General features: G+C 34.1%; 1 protein-coding gene across 2 annotated transcripts in view; it reads right to left on the reverse strand.

Moving 5' to 3' along the window:
• Positions 1-305: 305 nt before the first annotated feature.
• LOC143223128 (doublesex- and mab-3-related transcription factor A2-like) overlaps positions 306-20336 on the reverse strand; it is a 34203-nt gene continuing 14172 nt past the window's right edge. For both annotated transcript variants that reach the window (XM_076450634.1, XM_076450635.1), the window contains exon 3: positions 306-10012. In XM_076450634.1, coding sequence (XP_076306749.1) covers positions 9060-10012 — 953 coding nt within the window. In that variant the 3' untranslated portion in view covers positions 306-9059. The remainder of the gene's footprint in view (positions 10013-20336) is intronic.

Here is a 20336-nt window from a genome sequence, read left to right on the forward strand (position 1 = left end):
CGTGAATATAAATTGTATTTTAAACTCATACAATTTTGTCTAAGCCTAATAATTCTTCGTATTCAGCGACTGTTTAATTCAGTCCTTAAGTTATATTTTATTTAAAAACATCAGAAATTAACATAAATGAGACGTTAGCATTTGCAACAGGAAAAACGTGTTAGTATTACAGTTTTTTTATGACGTTGACCTATCAGTGACCAGAAGTAATGGTAAAGGCAGCGACTTTTAGGAAGGTGTTCACGTTCACACAAGTCATTTACACATGTGTATAAAGTCAAACCACTTCAAGCATTGCATGTAAATAACAGGAGACACGAAGTTTTATTATTCAAACGCTACATAGATTAAAGTACATTTCTTTTGAGGTTCCTAGACGAACAACCTTATCTCAACCGCTATCATCTATACGACATGTATTAAAACCTCAGAGAGAAAATATAAATGTTTTAAAAAACTAAAAAATCGATTTTCGATGCCATAACAACAATTCTTGGATTTTCATTGATTTTATATGTCGATGATGGAACACTTGAAAGAATACCATATTCCGAAGGAGAACCAAAATACGTTTATTTTATATGAACAGAAATGAAATTGAAATATGACATTGTTTTTGGCAGGCGAACATGAAGTGCTAATATTCACATCAACAAATACGTTTCCAAAACCTATATCTTAATCTTTTGCTTTTCTACCTTCAAAAGCGTTTCGGTTTCTGCAGATATCGTTTATGGAGAACGTGACAGATTCGCCTTGGTAGCAAGCATACTTCCAAAGTATGCTGATATATTCAAAGTACAAACTGGAGAGTTTCTTGAGAATGTTGTTTTGTGAAATAGTGCACTGCCATTTCACTTTTTAGATACTATAATTAAACTTAAGAACTACAAGATAGCTGAGTACATGTGTCAGTTGACATATAAGAATTATTTGAAAACAAACTCTCACTTTCCTCTCTGTGTTTTAGGTACTTAGTTTAGATATCACAAGAAATTAAGATGAACTTTCACCCCCAAGAGGGCTAGGCATGGCTCGACTCATAATCTGAGGGTCGCGGGTTCGAATCCCCATCACATCAAACATGTTTGTCCTTTCAGCCGTGGAGATGTATAATGTGACGGTTAACTCCACTATTTGTTGGTAAAAGAGTAGCCCAAGAGTTGACGATGAGTGGTGATGACTAGCTGTCTGCCTTCCCTCTAGTCTTGCACTGCTAAATTACGAACAGCTGACGCAGATACCCCTCTTGTAGCTTTGCGCAAAATTCAAAACAAACCAAACTTTTTTACCAATGAATAGTGGGATTAACCATCACATTATAACGTCCTTACAGCCGAAAGGGCGAATATGTTTGATATGGTGGGGATTCGAACCCGCGACCCTCAGATTATGAGTCGAGTGCCTTAACCACCTGGCCATGATGGGCCTGGTGAAAGAGTAGCCGAAGAGTTAGCGGTAGGTGGTGATGGCTAGCTGCCTCCCTCTAGTTTTATACTGCTAAATTAGGTTCAGGTAGCGCAGATAGCTCTCGTGTAACTTTGCACGAACTTAAAAAAGAAAAGATCATACAAACCCCTACGTTAACTATAGTAAATTCTATCAGGTTGCATCGGCATTGTAACGAATACAATCAGTAATGCTTCTCTTGTGACCAACGGATCCAGTTGATCTATATATCCTAAAATATGCTTGGTTGATTAATATTAATTGTTTTCGATTTATGTAACAAAACGTAGTAAACTCGAACAAATGAGTGACTTTGGAAGAAAAGCAGTCTACATAAATCAACAAAAAAAACCAACGAAAATCGCGACTACGCCACCTACAAAAAACAATCAAGCGATCAATCAAGGCGAATTAGGTTTGACGATATTGGATTAACGTACTACACAAACAGCTAAATGGTTAACGATATACTGACATAGAAAAAAAAATCTTTTGTTCTTTCATCCCGCTCAGCGAGACAGAAGAATTAATTTCTCAAAAGAAAAAGACATACAAAGAGAATAACCTATCAAAAACAAAAGTTTCTTAATATTAAGCCTAAGAGTATTGTATTAAATATCAGGTTAAGAAAATATGTAGAATCCTAGTGTTAGAATACAAAGAACTGCGCTTAGGTTTTCTATTAAGAAGCTATCAGGTTTTACTTGTGATATAATTGAAAGGACTATGTTAAGACGCACAATTAAGTTTTGTGGTCTAGTGACGTAATACAGAAGAATGAGATGGAATGCAAAGGACCGTGTTACAACTTGTTGTTAAGTCTTAGTATATTAACAGGATTGATTAGAATGTTGAATATGTCTATTTGTACTATATTTACTTTTTAATTATATTTTATTATAAAGATATAATTGCGTTAGTAGTTTAGTATATATATATATGAATTTAGGGCTAACCTAAGTTTGCTGAACTTCTTGAGATTTTATTGATATTATTGTCCAAAATATTGCTAACTGATGAAACAGCGCATTTTAATCTGAGTAAGAACGTAGTAACAATTTATTTAATTAGATATGGGCTGATCACTAGTTGAGATAGCTTACTTTGATGAGAGTCTGAGTGTTAGAATAAGCTGCTAAGATAACAATTAGAATTTTAATGGTTGAGTACAAAGGACTGTGGTAAGTGACTAAGAGGACTGTATTAAGACTTGTTCTTATGAAGGTAATTATTAACCTTGATCTTCAAATGTTGGTACATCGTCTAACCGAAGTCGCAGAATCCCGTTCTTAATTACCAATTAACAGCGAAATATTAGAAATGAAATAGAAACCCTATAACCCGAGCACTTTCAAAAGGTGGATCTTTCTCCTTCAGGCATAAACTGGGAGTCTGCAATTAATAATAAGCGAAATATTAGAATTACTCCATTCGAGATGTGTTCGTTTATTTAAATAAGCATTTGCAAGAACAGTGGGGTCGTGAGTTCAAATTCTGTTCTACTGTTGAGTTTTTGTTGTTCTTTTGTTTTGCTTTTTCAGAAACATTCCGGACAATTCTGAAAGGTGTAGAAACCTTAAAGTCTCTTCGCTTAAACCACTTAAAATATTTTTAGCAACAAATATAGGTAGCATTCTGAGTTTTATTAGTCGATTAGATTAGCTCAAACATTCTGCTAGATTCCATCCTTAATAACCAATAAAATGAGAGGCGTGGAAATTACGTAAACATTTAGTTACGTCAGTTATCAGCCCAGATACCAATGTTGCGGATTTGAGTCCTATTCACTTGTACATCTTCAGAAAAGTTCTAGCTTTTCTAAATACTTCAGAGGAGTTAAAATCTTACTGCATGACATCCTATTGACTCTATTAAACACGAGAACAGCTGATCATCTCACTAACAGTATTTAGACTACTTCATTTCATAAAGCGTCAGTATTTATTTCACAAACACTAACTGCATAATTATACAATTTCTAATTTCGCTGATGGTATTCAACTGGTTTTGTAAATAGTATTCGATGAAACAGTATAAAAATATGTTGCCTGATTGATAGTATTAAATTGAATCTAAAGGAAATATTAAAACGGTGTTCTGTCTTATTGATAAATTAAGGTTTATTTTACTAAATATTACGACTGCTTAATATATGATCTTTGACAGCATTAACTTGTGATTACATTAATGACAGAAGCTATCTTCTATTTTAATAACAAAAACCAATATACTGTAGGTTAACCTATTGTTTCATTCATACCATTAAGTTAGAGGTAAAAGATGTAAATGCACTTATTCTCTAGTGATCAAACGTGAAGCTAGCTTTATTATAACAATGATACAATGTGATTTTATTTAAAGAAATTCAGTTAGATTTATACAATGCATTGGTGCAACACATATCTCCTTAATGTCATACACTTGGGTTCATATGCTAAATACTCGTAATTACTTACACTTGAATTTACTAAACAGCGCTTAACGTTAATGATAATACGTTGATGAATCTTTAAAGCAGAGGAAATCGTACGCTTAGTTAAATGCATTAAACTGTGGAATAACTTGTTTATCTTTAATAACATTCAATTCGATACAATGATACAACGTACACCTAAAAATATCCAACTGAATTTAGTGAACAGTGGTACAATTGCTTATCCTCGATTATTTTTATTAAACAGCATGTAGTTTTTTTTCATTTTCAATCATATTCGGTTGAATTTACTACAAACACAAGAGTATCTTACTGTTACAATGGTAATATGACATTATTTTACAAGCACATGAGTATAACCTATCGGCTTGTTTACAACGCTCTATCTTCTTTTCCAAACAAATGGCTACTGACCATATGTTTCAGGTTTAGATATAATTCTGCTGTCATGTAATCAGTGATGTCGAGAAAAACCCACTTGTAGAGAATTATATATGTAAAAAACAGCTCGTTTGGGTTGAGAAAATTTTTTACGTAGAGGAGTGAACAACGTTTCGACCTTCTTCGGTCATTGTCAGGTTCACAAAGAAAGAGAGAGGTAACTGACCGGAAGCTGACCACATGTTTGAAAGGGGTTATGTAATGAGTGTCGGAATGTAGAGGGCGGGCTTAGATTTTGAATATACAATATTATTTATTTATTTTTTATTATTATTTATTATATTATATTTTAATATAGATATAAAGGTGTCCCTTTGTATTGGTTTATTTTGGGCTTAAGTTGTTGTATAAGTAAGGCTTCTTTAATTTGCGTTTGATTATGTTTGTTTCTTTATTTATATTTTAGTGTTTTCTATGATTATGTTGTGTTTATTTGACTCACAGTGTTCGAAAACGTGTGAAGGTGACATTTTATGTTCTTTAAATCTGGTTTCGATTTTTCTACTTGCTTCTCCAATATAGAAGTCGTCCTTACGTAAAAAAATTTCTCAACCCAAACGAGCCGTTTTTTACATATATAATTCTGCTGTCATGTATTTACACATATATTTGAGAATTAAATTAGTTTTGTGGAACTGTAGGGATTAGCACCTTTCATGGTCAATCAAAATAAAATAGCACCATTTTTTTCCAATCAAAAAATGTAGATTGTTAAAGTTAGATAGATGAAGTTAGAGTACTGTAGTTATTTAGAATGTGTGAAATACTGATTTTACAGTCGGTCGTTAAAGAAACGTGCATTTCTTTACAATTCTCAAGACTATGTGTACAGAACGAAGAATCTAATTAACCAAATAAAATCTAATGACTTTAAGTTTAGTCTAATTAAATTAGCAAAAGTTAAAAACAAGTTAAAAGTAAATGCAAGTAAATATGGATGGACTTAATTACGATAATTAAAATATTTTATACAAAGGATTAGAAAAAAGGTATTTGTTTGTTTTATTCAGAATTTTGCGCAACTGTCTGAGAGAGTTGTTTAACAGTATGGGCACGCAAAATTCCTGTTAACGCCCGGTCCCGGATAAAAAAATATAACAATGTTCGAACAAGATTGTCAACAGTGAAAACAAATAACCATTAAAGAAGAACAGTTCGGTATTTCTTAATAACATACGTTTTATTTCATGGATTCCCCACCCTCATAACTGATAGTTTGACGAATATTTTACTTCTTATTTTCTTCTCTAAATACAATATGATTACCAGCTCTTTCAATTGTTTGTTTTTTCGTTTTTGCCTGAAAAACTCAAGTGAATCATTATTTGCATAACAATGGTCTTCTGTTCCCATCAGAGAATTCTCTAATCAAGTAACGCCGCTGATTTGTGCACGATTGTTAAATAACTACTTTTTGTTCCGCGTTGCTCTTGTCGTTTGTGAGTAGGCAGAAAGAACTGAGATTCGAAAAAAGAAGTTTGGGAAAATGATTTGAAAAAGAAAAGTGTATCCATATCTAAGCGTGTAAACTGATAGAGTATTACTTTAAGTAAGGGACATAAGTTTAGTTACGACGTATTGATGTTCTTTATGAACAACGATGACTTTGTTGATAATGGTTCTACGTAATGAATCCTTTACACTAGCGTACATGAACCAGCTGTAGGATTTAAGTAGATATCATTATTATTAACATTATGGGATTTCGCAACTAAATCCTATGACGGACCGCTTCTCTCTGTTATTTTATTTTTTAGGTTGCATTTCCTTCTCCAATAAAGATTTTTTTTTCAAAGTTCTATAGTCTCGATCAACTTTCGAGTACATGTTGCTTAATTAAATAATTTTAAAAGTTCTTTGCGTGAGAAATGTTTAATTTTTTATTGACACCGATCTCAGCTTAAAATAAAAAAGTATATTATACAGTTAGACTGGCACAGGTCACGAATAGCAACACAGCATAAAACATGTTATACGGTTAGGTTTAGAAAGATCACGAGTAATAATATAAAAAATATGTATGCAGTTAGGTTTAGTGAGGTCACAAAGATTAAAATAAAGGAAAATTGTTATGCAGTTAGGCTTAAAGATGCAACGAATAATTGCACAATACTTGTGTCAAAAAATATAAAACTAAAAATGATTGAAACATATTTGACTATCAGTTCATGACAAAGATCTCGATTTAAAAACAAGCTGTGTTAAGTTGTTTTTACTGTAATACGATGATAGATAAAGGATATTTTTCTCTATACATTTACTTGATAATGCAAAAAATGACAGGGTCGAAGCATGGCGTTAATATTTTGGTTTGTTAAAGGACGTTAAAGTCTGAAGTCACAAGCAAGTTAAACTTTATATACTAGTTTTATTCGTGTCGGTAATTCTACTAAGGAAAGTTTAAACACCGTTGATTTCAAGCTAAATTATTCTTAATACAATAGTTACGTCACATATTTAAAAAAAAAAGAGACTAGGACTTAAAACCACGTTTATTTATTTATAAGTTCAGAGTTCGACTGTGTACAGAGTTGGTTGTCACATCTCACATCAGAAGTTCGTGTTTGATAGTCCTAAACAAATAGTGCCAGCAATAATGACTTTTAAAATTGAAGCGTCAGCCCTGATTTTAACGACTTTCGTATGTTTATGCTTGTATTTGACTATAATGTTTTTCCATGAAAAACGTCTTGCCATATCTTGAAGATGAAAATTAAAACTTATGTCAAGGTAACTTGTCAAAGTGGTGTTAATCTTAGTACGTGTGCTCAAGCCACACACCGAGCTTATTGTTCAATCTATTTACAATCATGTTCATGATTACATATAATTTTATTGGTTCTACACTATTAGTCAGTTTGCAGGTTTGGTTTAAAAGGCCAAAAAGATATGATGCTCTAGTTTAATAAATACTGTCCAGCAAGAGTTTCGATAATTGATAGAAAGATCATACGAACCTGAACGATTTTATATACAGTAGCGCGTGTTTGTCAGAATGGTAAGCAGGACATGCTGACCGTAAACGTAAATATTGACCAATCACTTGGAAAATATATAACCACAACATCACCACGTTATGGACATGTTACTTCAAAGTACGTTGAAAGATATACAAATACACAAAGTGTATGTTCCTGATATATGGATATTTTTGTACAATTTATCAACTAGCAAATACCTGAAGACGTAACAATAAGTCAACCATACATACAACTAAACTATACTAACTACAAATTCTTAACGCTGGTTTAATAGGAGTTCTCCAGTTCACTATAGTTTGAACAACGGGGCATAATGTCACTTTGTCTACTAAAAGCTCCAAACTTTATCCACACAAGAAATAATAACTGTACTCTAGGTGAGAAGTTCTATTTATCCACTGCGACAATATTAAAGATCATTTTAAAGAGTTTCATAATATGATGTAGCGTCTTTCAGGCTGTAATATGTCCAGATCGCATGAACTTCTAACGATATTTTTGTTGGAGTTGCCACATAGAATATACTGATAACTGTGTGAAAGTTCACACCAAGAAAAGATTATGCGATTGTACTAAGGTTTTCACTGAAATTTCTTCAACAATATAAATGACAACTTTCACTTCTATTTAAAGTCTTTAGCACTATGTCGTTTAGTTTTCAGTACCATTAAAGATCTTCAAAGACATAACGATTAACCTTCACTAATAATTAACGTTCTTACTGATGTAACTGTTAAACTTCATTTGTATTAAACGTTCTGTCAAGGTAATTTTTAGCCACTTTCAAAAAAACCTTTTTCATCGGTGTAACTGTTAAACTTAACTTTTAAAAAACATTTTCAGCGGCGTAACTGTCACCATCCGCTTCCATTAAGCATTCTCAGCAAGATGTTACTGATAACTTTCACTTCCATTAAACATCCTCAGCGAGATGTTACTGATAACTTTCATTTCCATTAAACATCCTCAGCGAGATGTTACTGTTAACTTTCACTTCCATTAAACATCCTCAACGAGATGTTACTGATAACTTTCATTTTCATTAAACATCCTCAGCGAGATGTTACTGTTAACTTTCATTTCCATTAAACATCCTCAGCGAGATGTTACTGTTAACTTTCACTTCCATTAAACATCCTCAACGAGATGTTACTGATAACTTTCATTTTCATTAAACATCCTCAGCGAGATGTTACTGTTAACTTTCACTTCCATTAAACATTTTCAGCAATGTAACTGTTAACCTTCAATTAACCTTCACTTTTATTAAACCATGTAATTTTTAATCTTCACTTCAATTAAATGTCTTTAGTGAGTTCACTGTTGTTTTTTTTAATAATAACGATATATTCAGCATTACATTTCTTAATTGTAAGGGTTACTCGGTAGTGGCTGAAATCCTACCATTTTAACAACTCTTCGTGCTTTTCCTATATGATAAAGTACTGGTATTTATCTCGCATAAATATATTTTCTGTCTGTTAGCTGGGTACTTTGATTTATGGTGAGTCGAACTTTGTATTATTTCACTTCGTATAGAATCTAATTAATCTTGAAAAATCAAACATAATTTGACTTCTCAACGAATATAATAGAGAAAACACGCCAAGAAAATTATGGTAATATTACATGTTTGGCGCATGTAGACTCACGAACGTTAAGTGTGTCATCTGTATAGTGCGATTCCTGGATTCTTTATGGAATTTCAAAATGATTTACAGATGTTACAAGTTATTTCCTCTAACGTGTTCTAACTATTTATCTTGCTTCCCCGTTGGACTTCCTTGCCATGATCCACTGTCCGACAGGTCAACAGCTTCTTGAAGTCTGCTATCCCTCTGAACTGCGTGACCCTCAGGACTAGCAGGATCAGAATATTCGTCGGGAGGGGTACTCATTGCACGAGGAGGGCATTGTGGGCATCCGGGGGGACACGGCTGGTAGGGATGAAATAGAAGTGGATAAGTAGAAGGTAACGGATAAGTGGTGAGGGGCGGAAAGGGACAAGTTGTGTTCGGAAATCGTTGCAATGACGACATTAACATCGAGGGCCGAGACATAGTTGCCGCAACACCATCCGTTAACACCGGAGCAGAAATCACTGGTGTACGCTGAGGTAGAGTGGAAGCAAAAGGCGTATTTTGGTGGGCTGCAGGAGGAGAAAGCGGTGTGAAAGCCGATTTGATGGAACCCAGCGAGACTCGCAGAGGCGGCTCAGGTGGGGATTTTAAAATCTGATCAGGCATAGCCATCGTCATTGTTGCCAAGGTTCGAGGCGTATACGGTGTACACGTGGGGAAGGACATAGCAGCGCTACTGACCCGCTGATGCAGAAGCAAAGCGTCATTTGCTGACAGAAAATGTTCTATGGCTTTAACCAAATCTCCGTTACATCCTTCCAACACCAACTCCAAAACAGCCTTCTTCTGGGTGGGGAAAATCCGGGTGAGCATCTCCAACGGACTCAGTCGACCTGGTCGGAAATCAGCCGGTAGTGATTCCCTACTCGTCACCAGGTGACTCTCGTGTTTGTCTTGTCGCGGACCAGAACAAAGGGAAAGCGAGCGTGGTTTGGACTTTTGACTACTGGACGTGCCGCAGGACACTGTTGGACTTGTGAGGGCATCAGGTGTAGAAATCTCACCCTGAGAATGAGGAGGGGCCGTCTCGGGACTACTGGAGATGCTTGGAGATGATTTGTTGCAATCTAAATCAAATAAACGTGTACAAGTAAATAGTCAAATCTATAAAAATCGAGGAAAAAATGAATTAGCATACGATTTAAATAACTGATATTCCAGTGCTTAACATTCATTCACTCCTTATTGTACATATGACGGATTAATTATTGTGTCAAACGTGATAATATCTATTTGAAAGTTTTTAAATCATTACTAAGCGTTTGAGTAAAAAATGACAACATGCGTAAGCGTCAATAATCCTGAACGCTGAGCTACCTTCACTGCAGATGTCTGAAAGTACAGCATATGATGACTATTTAATGTAACATTCATGTTTAAAAATATTGTTTAAGTTCATTAAAACGTTTGTCATATAGATTGATGTTTAGAAAATTGTGATAATGATATTTGCCATCATGAAAGGATTTGAAATGTTCTGAACAAAGCTGTTCTGTTGATCACAAACGAAAACATCAATTATATGGAAATAGCTTCTCAAAACGTAAAGCCACCTTCAAAGAGTAGAATGAGATAGTTTATTTGTAGTGGAATTAATGCAATAAAACTTTAAATCTTTTTAATGCGGTTAAAAATATTGTCTTGTAAACCGATCATAGAAGAGTTTTTAAAAGACACCTTACGCTTTTTTTTGAAATCTTGTTTGACAAGAACATTTCTTGTTGTTACTATACATTGTTTGAAGTTCTGATGAACAGAAAGTACTATTAAAATTTAAAAGGCTAGCACTGGCTAGAGAATGCACTGTCTCCACTCATCCACTCATCCACCTTGTTTGATAATATACTTAAAATACAATAGATTTTAAAAAGAAAGATGCGATACGACTCCCCTCAGCCACCTTGTATGATAAGATCTTCAAAATACAATAGATTTCAAGAAATGTTTTTTTAAGGTAGAGGAAGAGGTATACTATACAATATGTATATACTTCAGAAAGTAAGAAAGACACTAAATACAATTATAACTTGATGCTTCTTTGTGATGCGTTGAAACGTAATAAGTTTTGACCTTACAACACATAGAGCACCAGTTTCTGCGTGAATACGTTTATGAACCGTAACAGAAACTTTGCAGGTAGTTTTTGACAAATAAGATAAATTATTCGACGATGTACATGAATTTTATGCATTGTGATAATTGAGAAACTATTAATAATAATAACCTTTTGTAATGTTTACATATGTAGACAATATCTCAAGGTTGAGACTTATTTAGTTTATGCGTATTACTTTCTCCTTTTTTACCTTTAAGTCTTATAAAGACAGGTCAAAAGGAACACATCTCAACTGTGTTTTCTTTGATCTGTTAAGTTCGTTCTAAGACATATATCTTTGTACATTTTCCTGTAGATTAGTTAACACATAGAGGAACAGCAAGATAAAAAACCTAATATGTACAAAAGTTTTTACCCCTGTCCTCCTGTAAGTCAAAAGAAAAACATAAATCACAGATATATCTTTTTTCAATCTGTGAGGACTGTCGCGAGGTGTCGTTGAGTAGTATCATCCAGTGTGACCGAAATATAGAGCAATTCTAGGCCTAAATCCCTAACGTTATAATGCTTTCTTGAAACTTTAACCCCTGTAAAATTCAAAGAAAGGAACTTGTTTGTTTTTTTGAATTTCGCACAAAGCTACACGAGGGCTATCTGTGCTAGCTGTCCCTAATTTAGCAGTGCAAGACTAGAGGGAAGGCAGCTAGTCATTACCACCCACCGCCAACTCTTGGGCTACTCTTTTACCAACGAATAGTGGGATTGACCGTAACATTATAACGCCCCCACGGTTGAAAGGGCGAGCATGTTTGGCGCGACGGGGATGCGAACCCGCGACCCTCGGATTACGAGTCGCACGTCTTAACACGCTTGGCCATGCCGGGCTCTAAGAAAGGAACATATTTCACAACTGTTTGCTTCAATCGAAATATAGGGGAATGCAGTTTAAAAAAAAACAATCTTAATTTTTCAAAATTGCTTAATATTTGACCTCCGTAAAATCAAGAAAAAGGCACAAGTTTCAAATGTGGCTGTTTCAATCTGTATAAGCTATGCAAAGTCCCATTTAGAGTGGTTGACATAGAACAAACTATCAAATCCTATTTTTTGATTTTTAAAAAAAATCTTTGATCTTACTTTTGGAGTTGTTGCAAGACGTTTTTGTTCCAAGTCTTATTTGCATTGATGAAAGTATAAAGGTACTGCAGGTCAAAATATGTATTTTCATAATGTTTGACCTTTGACCCTCTAAAATTGGAGAAGCTACCTAAATTAAAAAGAAAAGAAAAAGTGATCATGGCGTACTGGCCAAGATACATATACACTCCAGTTTTTAAGTCGATTAACTTGGAAATAAAGGAGTGTCGCTCTATTGTTGAAAAGAATAAGAAAGAAACAATTTCGTCCAGAGTTACAAAATGATTAACTGCGCTAACCGTACCTAATTTCGAAGTGATAAGACTAAAGAGCAGACAGCCAGTCATATCACCCAGCCCCAATTCCTGGGCTACTCTCGTCAAAGCGAATAGTGGGATTTAACTGTCATTCACATAAGCAATCACGGCCCCAAAAGGCTGAGTACGATTTATTTTTTTGGCAGTAACGGAACGCAAACTATGGAACTTTAAATTCACAGTCGGCAAGTTAACCACTAAGGATGCGCTACGAAAGAAGAAAGAAATTTAAGAAATACAATGAAGAAAGCATGAATAAAACGCTGGAATAGAAGGAAACTCTTATATATGCACACATACATTCACATTATTCAAACAAAAAATTAAAAACACGAAGTGTAGAAAAACATTTAAAGATAGAATAACATTTGTACGTATGAAACGTCCGTTCCAGTCTAATAAATAACAAAAAATATTTACACCCCGATTGTTTGTTTAATTGTGAATACTGATTACACGTGCTGAAGTTCCGGTTGCTTCAGATCCACAGTAAATTATAGTTTAGGAGAAATTTCAAGCCATATGAAGCGTTTAGTACATTTAAATATAAAGAATCCCAGTCTCATCTGAGCCTGGATGTACTACGACATAATACACCACTGACGTGCAATATCATAACTTTGAAATTTGGTATATTATAGCATTATGCGTAAATCGTTTTATTAGTGTTTAAATGCTGTTGTAATAGGAATTTGAAAGATAGCTTTGACGCTGTAATTTGTACCATAAAGTAAAAGCTTGATTGGATAACTCAGAAGCATTCTTATGTTGTTCTTTTTTTAAGTATTTATTTAATGGTAGAAACAATGTTTTCTATCAAGATTAGATATAAAATTGATGTTCTGTTCTTTTTAAATAGGCCAGGTGGTTAAGGTGCTTGACTCGCAGTCTGAGGGTCACGGATTCGAATTCCTGTCCCAGCATACATTCTCCCCCTTTCAGCCGTGAAGGGTGTTAAATGTGACGGACAATCCCGTTGTTCGTTGGTAAAAGAGTAGCTCAACAGTTGGCGGTGAGTGGTGATGACCAGTTGTCTTCCCTCTAGTCTTACACTGCTGAATAAGAGACGGCTAGCGCAGATAATCCTCGTGAAGCTTTGCGCGAAATTCAAACTTATATTTTATAAATTAATAATTTTGAAAGAAATATTTTTGTTTCTTCAGGTTTGTTTGAAATTAAGAACCAAGCTATATAATGGACTGTCTGTCCTCTGCTCACCAAGACTACCGAAACTCAGTTTCTAGGTGGTAAGTCCGCAAACATAACGCTGTAAAATTATTGGGGGGGGGACTTGTTTATTTAGACTGAAACTTGGTTGGTTCTATGGTAAAGCTGGCGATTTTAGAGCTGCTGCTTTGGTTCGAATTCGTGCGATACCCCTGTGGGTACGTTATAAGAGTAACAGTTAATTCCTTAGCTTGGATGGTTGGGAGTAAGATGTTGCTCTACGAGTAGATGTCTTTTCTCTGATTATATATTTAGTAGTTAAAGTTTGAGAATGGAAGCAAATACCCTCATTAGTTTTAAAATAAATACAATATTAAAATGCTTTCTTAAGCGTAAACTGTATAATGAGCTATCTGAGCTGTTTCTACCAAACAATAGCATTCTCTGGTTATATGTGTGTTATATTCATCATGGCACTTCTGGTTACGAATGTATCAATTCACTGACACTGTTTTATCATGGTTTTGTTGTTTGTGTCGTATTTCGACCAACTGGTTAATTACGTAGGGGAAGAGTGAGTAATTTTACCAGAAATGTCCACACGATTAGAAGGTCTCCTCATATCCTTCAAGGCTCAACGAAAAATATGTATATCAAAATCTATCTGGCATCATGCTATTCCACACAAACACATATCACCCATGAGGATATACACACTTTTGATGAAGAAACATTAGATGTGGTATCTTACATACAAATATGATTAGAGAAGTTACACGAATCATAAGGTTACACTTCTGATAAAAGGAACGTTAGATGTGCGGTAGAATATAGAGAAAGTACACTAGTCATAAGTATTAACTTCTGATGGAAAGAACGTTAAGTGTGTATTACTACATATAAATATACTTGGAGAAATATAACAACCATGCGGACAGAGTTTTAATGAAGGAAGACTAGATATGAGGTGTTACATAAAAACACATTTTAAAAACATTAATCCTAAGAATACACTTTTTTATGACAAAACCTTAGATTTATCTTACTACATACATATGAGGAACATTAGATAAGTTATTACATACAAATACGCCTATAGAAACACATCAGGTGTAAGCGCAGTCTTAAGTTACTATAAATTCTAGTAAAGTAACTTAAAAAACAACTAAGTTTTAACACGAAGTACAATTAACACAATATGAAATTTAACAAATCAAAAACATCATTTGATATTATATGAAAATATAATTTATTTTGTGTTGGTTTAGGATCTGCTCTATATGAGATTAAAGGTTACTACATAAAGTACATTAGGAATATACGCGGTGTGATTCTGTTACTATAGCAACACTTAGTTAAGTGACGTGTTAAAAGCGTGAACGAACGTGTTAATCCAATAAGGAAACTGGTCTACCTAATCCCGAATCCATTGTGGCCCAAGTTCAATGGAGAAACCAGTAATCTAATACCAATGTAGCATTAACGAGGGCTATAAACACGTTTATAGATTTCTTGAGTCACATGAATGAACATGTGAAGAAGATTGACAGGACAACTCAATCAACACTTTAAACGAGCTTTAACTCCATTGAATATATACATATATCAGCAGCGAAAGACATTAACGCAAAACAGACATTCTCAACAAACATGCATTATAATAAAAACCAATGTATCTGCTAGAGAGATGCCTACCGGAAAAGTGTATTTGTATTTCGTGTTAATAGTAAAGCCGACCATTCCTAACCTTGAATTACTGCACAGATGTGGAAAGCAGCCGCATAACATTTATCGTCCATACTAAGAAATTGGCTGTCACTTTTATAACGCATCTATACTTATAACTTAAAGTGCTGTTAATATTTTGTAGTATCGCAGAAATTCGAATCCGCTCGCCAGTATAGAAATCCAGAGATTTACTTCAGGGCCAACCCACGCCCCACCTACCAGGAAAAACTTAAAAGTGATATGGCAACTCAAGAGGTATAATTGTATCATTTAACAAACAAAATCAGCTTTCAAAGAAAAACTATTAGAGTGTGGGGCACACTATAGTGTCTGTGGTTCGTAAAGTGGTCATTAGGATCAGCTTCAATAAAAAGCTTTATCCGAATATGGGGCCCACGAGATAGTTTGTGGTTTGTGAAAGGGTCATTAGATTAGCTTTCACAAATATCCCTATCTGAATGCGAATCCCACAAAATTTTCTGTGGCTCTTGAAGGTGATCATAAGAACAAATAAGACTGGGAACCATGATATGATTATATGATAACTGTTACTAGAAGTAAGAAATCTACTCTCAAAACCGGTGTTACAGAAAAGCTTTCTATTAGTGTTTCATGCGTTTGATGTAAGGTTTTACGCTTTTTTCTACTTTCAGCTGTTTGTTAAGAGACATAAGCAAAACTAAGATACGAAGCATTTCAGTACAAAATAAGGTAATAATACAAAAAAATTCTCCTAAGTGGTTTGTTATTGTATATAAATAACCAATTTCACTTTTTCTCTATTCACCTTATAAAATAAAATAATAAATATTTTACTTTATCAGAAATCATTTGACTTTATTTAGAGGATTAAAAATAAGAACAATAGAGAATAAAATCATAAGCTAAGTCAATTGAATAGAAAATAAAATGCAAATAAATGGCAAACATTAACAATATAAACTTTGATACTAACTAGCAGATAAGTCATACGAATTCGAATCCAAAAGAAAGAAAGATGTTTTTGAATTTCGCGCAAAGCTACTCGAGGACTATCTGCGGTAGCCGTCCCTAATTTAGCAGTGTAAGACTAGAGGGAAGGCAGCTAGTCATCACCACCTACCGCCAACTTTTGGGCTACTCTTTAACCAATGAATAGTGGGATTGACCGTCACATTATAACGCCTCCACTGCTGAAAGGGCTAGCATGTTTCGTTCGACGGGATTCGAACCCGCGACCCTCAGAGTACGAATCGAATGCCTTAACCCACCTGGCCATGCCAGGCCTAGAAAAAAAAAGTACAAGCCCCTGTATATGTTGTTATTTTAATTATATGATGATTCTATTATACATTATTCATTTTAAATGGGCTTTACATGGCCAGGTGTTTAATGCACTGGAGTCGCAGGTTTGAATCCCCGTCACACTAAACATGGTCGCCCTTTCAGCAGTGGAGGTGTTATAATGTGACGGTCAATCACACTATTCGTTGGTAAAAGAGTAGCCCAAAAGTTGGCAGTGAGTGATGATGATTAGCTGTCTTCCCTCTAGTCTTACATTGCTAAATTAGGGACGGCTAGCGCTGATAGCCCTCGAGTAGCTTTGCGCAAATTCAAAAGAAACAAACAATCTGTATCTATTGCCGGGTTTCGAACATCATAAAGAAAAAAAAATCAAAATAAGATAAACCCTTGTCGTGTTACAAAGTTGACTTTCACTAAAACCTTTACTTTTTCTGGCAAACACCTAAATTTGGTCGGTTGATTCTTAGGGGCCGCTCAACCTTTGTATCAAATTTTATCAAATAAAATAAAACTATTTCTGTCATGTGGTTGATATTTGACTTGCATAAATGTAAGATCAATAGGTATTTGAGGTCCACCAAACCTTTGAACCAAATTTAAGCAAATTACGATGAAAACCTTTCGAGTATATATATATATGTAAAAACGACTGGTTTGGTTGAGAAAAGTTTTATGTTGAGGAGCGAACAATGTTTCGACCTTCTACATTAAAATTTTCTCAACCGAAATCAGTCGTTTTTACATATATATTTTTCACTACAAGTGGGTTTTCTCGTCATCACTGACTTTCGAGTTATACTGTTTGCATACAGATAGAGAATAAAAATAATACTTAGATGTCAGTGGGGATAATAACCTATAACCTTGGTAACTCTTGTTAAATACAATGGTGTCACAACGTTTCTATAACCCCATTGGTTATAATGTTGTTAAAATTTCTGTGACCCTTGCAAAATAGAACGGTGTTAGGACTTTTCAGTTCATTCAAACACATATATAAAATACGACGTTACAACCTATTCTCAGTGAAAAAAGTATTTGTTTTTCAACGTTTCACTTTCATACCGAAGCCTTATAAAAAGCTGCAAACTTGAAACCTTACACACTAAATATATTACTTGAAAATACTGATCGTTTACGGTGTAAATGTGACGTTAATTCTTGTCATTTGCAATATAACTGTCAGCAGTGGTAAACCAACAAGTTATATTTAAACTATTTTAAAAGTATATTGATTAAAAGAAAAGCTAGTTAACATGTGTATACTTGCTACATGACGACCTCAAACATAGTTATTATTGAAAATAGTTCCGTCATGAGGCTATTGTGTTCAAAGCAACCTACCCCTCTCAGCTTGTTTTCCATAATACATCTGGTATACAAAAACAAGGGCTTCCCAGCGTCTGTTTAAACTGTGCAATCACCCAATAGATGCTGCGTCTAGTTAGTTGACGGGTATGTTTTTGTACGGAATAATAGGATCACCGTATTCACTTAACAACTTCTTGAGGTATGTGAAGATTGAATGGATATGTCGTGAAAGTAAATTTTGTATACGTTTTGTATCGCTTTTTCAGATAGAATTCTTTTTTTATGTTGTTACTATTTCCTGAGACGCTTTACGGTTTCTGCCAATGATATTTGTATTTGAGAAATTCTACCTATTGCAAGATGTCGCACTTTGCTTACCGATAGTGATACGACTTTTTGCAGGTCTCTTTCTGGATGGTCCTGTTATCCAAGGTTGACTAATATTCCTTTATTTTCCAATACCGTTAAGTAAAATGAATTTTCATGTTTTATAAATTCTAAATTCCTTAAACTAAGAACATCTCTACGACCAGAGTGTACGAATATTTTGTGTCGAAAATGGTTGTTGCATATCCTTTTCAAACGCGATCAATGTTCGGTTTCATCACCAACTCCAACGTCAAAATGAGGTTCTTATATATTCTGTTCTACCGCAAATTAGATTGACTGTGCTTGCCACTTGACCTCTGATTTGCATATATGAAAGCGTTACAATATAGTATAATCAACCGTCTGTGAACTGGAAAATGGAAAAGAAATGCCACCTTGTTGTGTACTTTTATTTTCTGGAAATCTACGCATCTCTTGCCTTTAAAAACCTGATACACAATAACTTGAATTAAGTAATTAATAATCCACGTACCGTTAGTTAGGAGCGTTATAGTGAAAATGTTCATTACGGTACTATTCTAGGTAGTTTTAATTAGTGATAATGTAGTAAAATCTGATTTAATTATTGAATTAAGATACGTATATCCACCTAGTAGCATTACAGTGAAAATAAAACTTTTGAAACATGTAAAACAAGAAGATTCATGTCTTATTTTTTTCTAATAGTTGTGTTATTTGTGAAACATAGTACTTTATTTTTTAGGACTAGCACAGGCGTTATGTACGATCACTGGTACTGATATCTTAAGAATATTTTCAGTTTTCACATGGTAGTAAAGTATTAACAGAATTGAAATATTGATATCTTAACAACACTTTCAGTTTTCACATGCTGTTAAAGTACCAGCAATTGTTTTCCATCCATAAAAAAACCCTTTTATTTTTCATTTAATGATATTTGTCACTTTCATACTTTTAGTATTCAGTATTTTCAAATGAAAAGATATTTTCTCAAAACTTATACACTAAAAAAAAATTAAATCGTCCCTGTTCATTGTAGCAAAAAAGCACCTCCTTAGCTCAGAGATTTGTCTCTTTAGTGTACAAGTGTTCACATTAAAGAAAGACCCTATAGATATTATCAGGGATTATACGCTACTTCAAGGTTATCAGGCTTCTGAAAATAGACTTACAGAATACCTGTACGTTAATTTCAAATCATTTTAATTTGTTATAACTACACATTGTATCTGTAAAGGTGTACTATATCCGCTTTTACAGTTATGATGTTTTACTTCGACGAATAGTATCAAAATATCTATTTTGTAATAATAATAGAATAAAAAACATTTCTGACGGTAAATGTTCTACAAAATGAAGTCTGTATTAACCTGAGAACCTAATTTGGAAGACCTTAATTCTATGCAACCTTTAATTCAACTTTTCTTTTAAATATTTCATTAAATATGCCTTCACGTAGTTATATTTAGTCAAACTTGTAACACACACTTCCAGTCTTAAAGTATTCAAAAATAGCCTCTTGGTTTTTGGAAAGTTTTAAATCACAAATTAAGGCTTTTCGAACGGAACTAACAATTACAAAAGTTTTGTTTTTGTTTATCTATTTGTTTCAACAAAATTCCTTCTGCTGTCATAACTGAAGCTACCACTTTAATAGACGTGTCTCATCTGCGAGGAATTTGTGTTAAATACACAATTACAATTTCAAATCGGATAATGAGTTGTGTCAGAACACGAGTTTTTTTTTTTTTCTACACATCACATTCGCGTAGCAACGACATTTTCTTCTGGTTGATTTGGCAGGTTTTAAGTAAACGAAGCAAGAAACTGACACCGACAAGAAAGAAGCGCGTGAACAGCGTAGTTTCGTGTTACTAAAAGTGCTGCAAGTTGACTAAAAATCCGAGTTGGAATGATAGTAAGTTTTGTATGCACGTGAATTATCTGTTTTGGAAACATTCTTAAGATTTCCATCACTTAGACTGTAAACGATGAAAGAACAATTTCATTCAGAAATATACTTTATACTCCAGCTTTGTT

This window comes from Tachypleus tridentatus, chromosome 8 (genome assembly GCF_004210375.1).
Source record: "Tachypleus tridentatus isolate NWPU-2018 chromosome 8, ASM421037v1, whole genome shotgun sequence".
NCBI lineage: Eukaryota > Metazoa > Arthropoda > Merostomata > Xiphosura > Limulidae > Tachypleus > Tachypleus tridentatus.